The sequence below is a fragment of the Agrilus planipennis genome, unplaced genomic scaffold (genome assembly GCF_000699045.2).
Source record: "Agrilus planipennis isolate EAB-ADULT unplaced genomic scaffold, Apla_2.0 scaffold158, whole genome shotgun sequence".
Classification (NCBI taxonomy): Eukaryota; Metazoa; Arthropoda; class Insecta; order Coleoptera; family Buprestidae; genus Agrilus; species Agrilus planipennis.
The window spans coordinates 223977-229893 of NW_020438924.1; the positions used below are offsets into that span (position 1 = coordinate 223977).

Below are 5917 nucleotides of genomic sequence, written 5' to 3' on the forward strand. Positions count from 1 at the left end.
AGGGGTAGAGGTAGACCTAGATTAGATTACTCTTCGCAAATAGTTAAGGATGTGGGTTGTTCTAGTTTTAGGGAAATGCGAAGTTTAGCTCAGGATAGGAAAGAGTGGAGGTACGTGTCCAACCAGTCTTAGGACTGATGACCTTATGATGATGATGTTCCACCCAGATTAACCCTGAAAATAAAGCATGCAGGGATGGATATTCAACTTACCAGCAATCGTATTCAGGAACATCAAATATTCGAAATTTGATATTTCTCTCCGTTGCCATTTTTGCGTCATGTTGGAGTTCCTCATAAGTTGTCTCGGAGACATCATGCTCGCCCTCCTAAGATAGTTGTTAATACGTACAATAATCTTCTTCTATACCTGCTACAAATTATTCGTCAAACTTACCTTGTTTGGGGTATGCCGTATTTGATTCCGACGCCAACTCTCGGCAGCGCTTTGATAACTTTTTTCACGGTGGCTTGATCGGGAAATGCAAACATGATCGACGCTAAGGAAAATCGATAATGTCTAACACGGTTCAATAATGCCACAAAATTTGATGAAGTATAAATTAATATTTTGTATATATTTCCAACATTAAGTGAGCTTACTTATTATTAATAAAATCTTTATAGAAAACGTCGAATTAATGAGGGAAAAATTGTTGCTGTTGTCACACCCCCGCCGGGAATCGAACCCGGGATCTTTGGCTTTACGCACCAATGTTCTGACCACTANGAAAGTAACAATGAAAAGAATACTGTGACCAATATTAAACCTGTTACAGCAAACATCTTGCGTTTCCATGGATCACCTTTTTTCCCTGATTCAGTAAGAAGCACCATTCCAAATACTATTGCCGCATCTAATTTGTTTAGTTAAATAATATACATTTAATATAAGAATATCAAAGACCAATCCAAAGTCTTGGTAAATAAAGACTCATTTCAAAATAATGTAGAACAGAATTTGTGATTTGGAAACGGGTTTTCTTTAAATATTTTTAGCACAAATTAGGTATTTATAATGATGAATAAACAAATTAATTATTGTTTTGCTTAGGTATGTACTTCAAATAAAAATAATAAATTCGACTGTGTAAAAGGATACTGAGGACCATTATGATGTATGTTTCCAATACAAATTGGGAATGTGAAGAGCTGTGGATATAAGCCACTTCATTATCTCGCCCTCTATGTACGAAAGGAGGTCCTCTGATATGATTCCACATTTGCCCTGATATCATTGTAAGACAAAAGAAAACAGCGCCAGTTGCCCACATTGTTTTGTTATACAAAAAGTCTAAATTGTTTCTCCTCAAATATAAAAATCCTGCTACTAATGTAAACAAAACAACTAATGCTACAGTTCCAGAATAATTTGGTGGCCTGAATACACGAATCTGAAATGATTTTAACTTAATTAAGTATAATATTTAATAGAGTTAAAAAGAACACTACAAATTTTGAACTATACTGCTTTGTTTTACACTATAGTTTTTTACTTTTGCAACATGTAAAAACCTGCTCCCTGTAGAAAATGTCTATAAGGTACATGTGTATTCATTGTAATTTAGTCTTGTTATCATGATGACAACAAATAATTACTAAGGCTAGTTATCAAAAAACAACAAACCTGTACATCTGTTCTCTCAGCAATCCACTTTGCAATGGCCTCAGCTGAGAACCCTACTCTTTGAATATCCATATTATCTTGAGGCTTCAATTTTCCTTTGGGAGGTATATGAATAAATATTGGGGCAGTGTTTAGCTTATACTAAAATTATTTACTAGATTAGATTAATATTACGAGAATAATAACTTCTAAGGCTTTACCATTTGGAATATATCTGAACCATCATCAAAATCAATTAAAACAAAGAACAGTTTATTAGAGTACACCTGAGAATATCGAAATGAATTTGCCACAATTGTAAATTCATCACTTGCATGGTGACAAACAACACATTGCCGATGAGGGGCTAATGCTGTAAACATCACAATCATTGAATAATTTTTTGGTTGAACTCTTATATATTCTCTGAATTTGTTGCTATTAAATTTCAATACTGCTCGTTTGTTGGCCATTTCTGATAAATGTTGTACTCTTTCTCCCAGAGAAAGTGCCTGTATAAATGGAGTAATTTATTATATCAAAAAGATAGAAAAATTACAGTAGCTTACTGATTTTCGTTGTTGACCATCTCCATAATTAATTGCAATAAAAAGAAATAAAGACACAGCCACAAGTTTTAACATCATTTTTTTAATAACCTAATTTTCAATAGGCTAGTTTTATTTATATCCTCTTGATAATTTCAGTTGCACGTTGCACAAAACAAAACTTACACGTCATTAATAATTAACGCTTGTTTTTATCACAGCTTTTTTCTAAGTTAGTGATTTGTAACTCAGATAATTTATTTAATTAACTATAAATTATACCATTAAAACAAAACCTAGTACATGTCCACCATAGATGGCCATAAGTTCGCTCAAACCTCACCTTTCGGTAGATGTTGTCTTTAACCGCTACCGTGGTTACAAACTCTAATAAATAAGGTGATTCTAACGTTTTCAATTCTAGAATAACTCACAAAAGTGTCTTTCACGCTAGAATTATCAACAGTTTTGTGTGTAATTGTCGACTGGAAGTAATCACTTTTGTTAGTTAGATAATAAAGGGCATCTGTATTTTTAAAGACATCTGTATGTGAAATTATCTTGGGCGGTTATAGCGCCACTATCTAGAAAATGCGATTTCTATTGTCTTTAGCAATTATCTATGTCACAAATGAAATTGACAGCACGTAGCCATTTTAGAATTTAGCTATATTACTTGGCTTTTGGTGTATGCCCTTATTGTATTTCATATTTTACTTAATTTAATCCTATTATTAATTAATAGTGTAATTAATAATTTTTTTTGTCCATTTATTTTAGTTCAACAAACGAGAGTGATGTGTAAAAATTTCAGATTTAACATTTTTTTCTTGTTTATTTTGTATTATTTATACCTTATTATATTATACTAATATTTTTTTTTATTTAGGTGTGCAGTGCAACCAATAGGCAATATACCTTTGAAGAGTTAAGATTAAAATCTCGAAACCTTGCCAAATCGTTAACGCAAAAATTAAAACTACAAAAAGGAGATGTGGTGGCAATATCACTTCCCAATACACCTGAATATCCTATTATTCTTTTAGCAGGATTTCAAAGTGGTATTATATTGACAACGCTCAACCCTTTATATACATCAGGTAATTGGTACTCTATTTTACAATTTTTGAATTAAACTACTTCAAAGATTTTTTAATTTAATGACAATAGAAATAAAGATAACAATAACAATAAAGGAAATTTTCTAATTTTTCTTACAGAGGAGATTTCAAGGCAACTCATAGACGCCGATGCTAAAGCAATATTTACATGGAATTCAATGTTTCAAGTTGCTAGCGATGCTACTAAATTATCAAAGAAAAATATTCCTATTATAACGATTAAGACACAGGTACAGTATAAAAATGAATTCTACTAAAAAAATATGATAGCCGTTACATCATACACTGATTAAAAAAACGGTCCATTAAAATAAAAAAATTTAAACTCTTAATTTATCTTTAAACAGAATCTATAATCTTTATTTACATCAATAAAAACTAAAGTTAATATTAATATTTCGTAATAATATTCGTTTTGCTCACAAACAAATAATTTAGGTTTCAGAATCAACAGAAAGAGGTAGCATAAATTTCACAGAACTAACAGATATTAAATATGATAACGATGATTTCATTTTTCCAAAAATTGACGATATTGCGGTGATGCCTTATTCTAGTGGAACAACAGGTCTGCCTAAAGGAGTAGAATTAACTCACAGAAATTTAGTTTCGAATATTACGCAAATATCAAATTTCAATTTACATATCCCCACTACAGGTAAATATCTTATAGTCTTTAAAATCAATATGCTATCCTAAAAAAGACTTTGAAAGTTGAAAAAACAAAGGTATATTTTGGGTTCAATTCGGTAAGCCTTCTAAAAAAATTCATTTGAATGAATGAATGATTAATGAAAACTAGTATATTTCGTATTATTTATTGTAGAAACATATCAAGAAGCTATCCCAGCGGTTTTACCTATGTTTCATATTTATGGTCACACCAATCTAACACTATACCCATTGCATTTTGGCATGAAAATAGTAACTCTTCCAAAGTTTACTCCGGAATTATTTACTTCAGTTTTGGAAGAACACAATCCAGGCCTTTTGTTCATCGTACCTCCAATAGGTAAAATATCTATAGATTATTAAAATAACAATGAGAAAATCCGTATCCCTTAGTAATTTTAAAACATGCAATAATTTATGTTTATTTAATTGAAATGAAAGTTAATATTAAAACAGNGTATTTGGCTCAAAACTGAAAATTTTCATAAATTTCAACATTTGTATTAGGAGAGCATAAGTTGCATCGGGTCTTTTTCAAAAAACAACTTGAATTTTCCATTACTTTTCGACTAACACTCGTATTTGGCTCAAAACTGAAAATTTTCATAAATTTCAACATTTGTATTAGGAGAGCATAAGTTGCATCGGGTCTTTTTCAAAAAACTTTTGAATTTTCCATTACTTTACGATTTCGATTTTCGTTCATATACGTGGAGCGACTTTAAACGGAAAAACGTAAAAAACACCATAAATAGCCGTTTTTTAACAAAAATAAAGCAAGCCACAGCTACTTCTTATCATTTGTTAATCAATTATCCATATCAGTTATCATTTACTGGCGAATTAAGAAAAAATTTGTCCTACTGTTCGATTTCGGTTCCCGAAAAAAACCCATGTATCTACCTGTCGATCGTATGGGAACCGAAATAGAACTTCTGGCAAATATTTTTGCTTAATTCATCGATAACTGATAACTGATGATCTAGATTAACTAATAAATGATATAAAGAGCTCCTGCTTGCTTTATTTTTGCCAAAAAATTATTATTTATGGTGTTTTTTTAGATTTTTTCGGTCAGAATCCACCCACGTATGTGAACTAAAATCGAACTTTTGTTGAAAATTTTTGCTTAATTCATCACTAAATCACATCTATTATCAAAGATTATTCAATGAATGATCTAAATACGTTCTTGTTTGCTTTATTTTTGCCAAATTATCAAATTTTATTGCATTTTTTTCGTTGTTTTCGGTAGTAGTTATCCAGTAAACATCTGTAATATGGTTGAAACCTGTAAACTAGATGTAATAATATGTGACTATCGGCCGTGAGATGTCGCCTTAGTTACGTGAAATACAAGGGACGTTCTACAATTCTTTAGCTGAAATACAAGGGATAACCGCAAAGTACAGTAACTATTGAATTATTTTTAAGTACAGAATCAAAATATTATAAAAACTATTAACATACTTACCTAAATTTTGTTATCAGTAGTACTTTTTGCCCAGAAACTTAATTATAAATCCTGAAATAACTTATAGGAGAGGCTTTTATTCTCGTATTAGCTTTTAAAATATTTTCTACCGTTTATAATGTAAATTAACGTTATGGGCCCGAAAATAACATATAGATAAGAAACTTTTGATGCGACTAGATGTGGTCGCAGTTTGAATAGTTAAAAAATTGTAAAATGTTAGTTGAACGATGTAATCTATGTATACAAACAATTTTATTGCTAACATCGAACATACATTGTTGTGTATTATAATTAAGTACAATTGTCTTATAATAAAAACATTTTTGCAATTCGAACGATACAATCAATCGAATTCTGATCAATAAATACAAAACGAAGCATAATACAGAAAGTCGGAATATTATTAGTAGTTGTACTACATGATGGGTACTTATCTATATTATAAATATATGTATATTACATATTACCGTTTTAAACCGCTACTTATTAGAAAA

General features: G+C 30.5%; 3 protein-coding genes across 12 annotated transcripts in view; 1 reads left to right on the forward strand and 2 right to left on the reverse strand.

Moving 5' to 3' along the window:
• LOC108740197 (translation factor GUF1 homolog, mitochondrial) overlaps window positions 1–1137 on the forward strand; it is a 12728-nt gene extending 11591 nt beyond the window's left edge. Inside the window, exon 10 of one of the 2 annotated variants that reach the window (XM_025973996.1) lies at window positions 1054–1137. The gene's annotated coding sequence lies outside the window, so the exon portion shown is untranslated. Of the gene's footprint in view, window positions 1–778; window positions 864–1053 lie in introns of those variants that run through there. The other variant, XM_025973995.1, reaches the window with a different exon arrangement.
• The window catches only part of LOC108740195 (neurobeachin), a 234135-nt gene that overhangs the window by 6471 nt on the left and 221747 nt on the right, over window positions 1–5917 (reverse strand). For all 9 annotated transcript variants that reach the window (XM_018474421.2, XM_018474416.1, XM_018474424.2 and 6 more), the window contains 2 exons: window positions 397–499; window positions 213–328 (listed from right to left, as the gene is read on the reverse strand). In XM_018474421.2, coding sequence (XP_018329923.1) covers window positions 213–328; window positions 397–499 — 219 coding nt within the window. The remainder of the gene's footprint in view (window positions 1–212; window positions 329–396; window positions 500–5917) is intronic.
• On the reverse strand, window positions 726–2475 carry LOC108740208 (tumor suppressor candidate 3). The gene is made up of 5 exons (XM_018474434.2): window positions 2175–2475; window positions 1827–2117; window positions 1627–1767; window positions 1102–1393; window positions 726–856 (listed from the first exon to the last, which is right to left on the reverse strand). The coding sequence occupies exons 1-5, from the start codon at window positions 2250–2252 to the stop codon at window positions 726–728; spliced, it is 933 nt and encodes a 310-aa protein (XP_018329936.2). The 5' UTR covers window positions 2253–2475.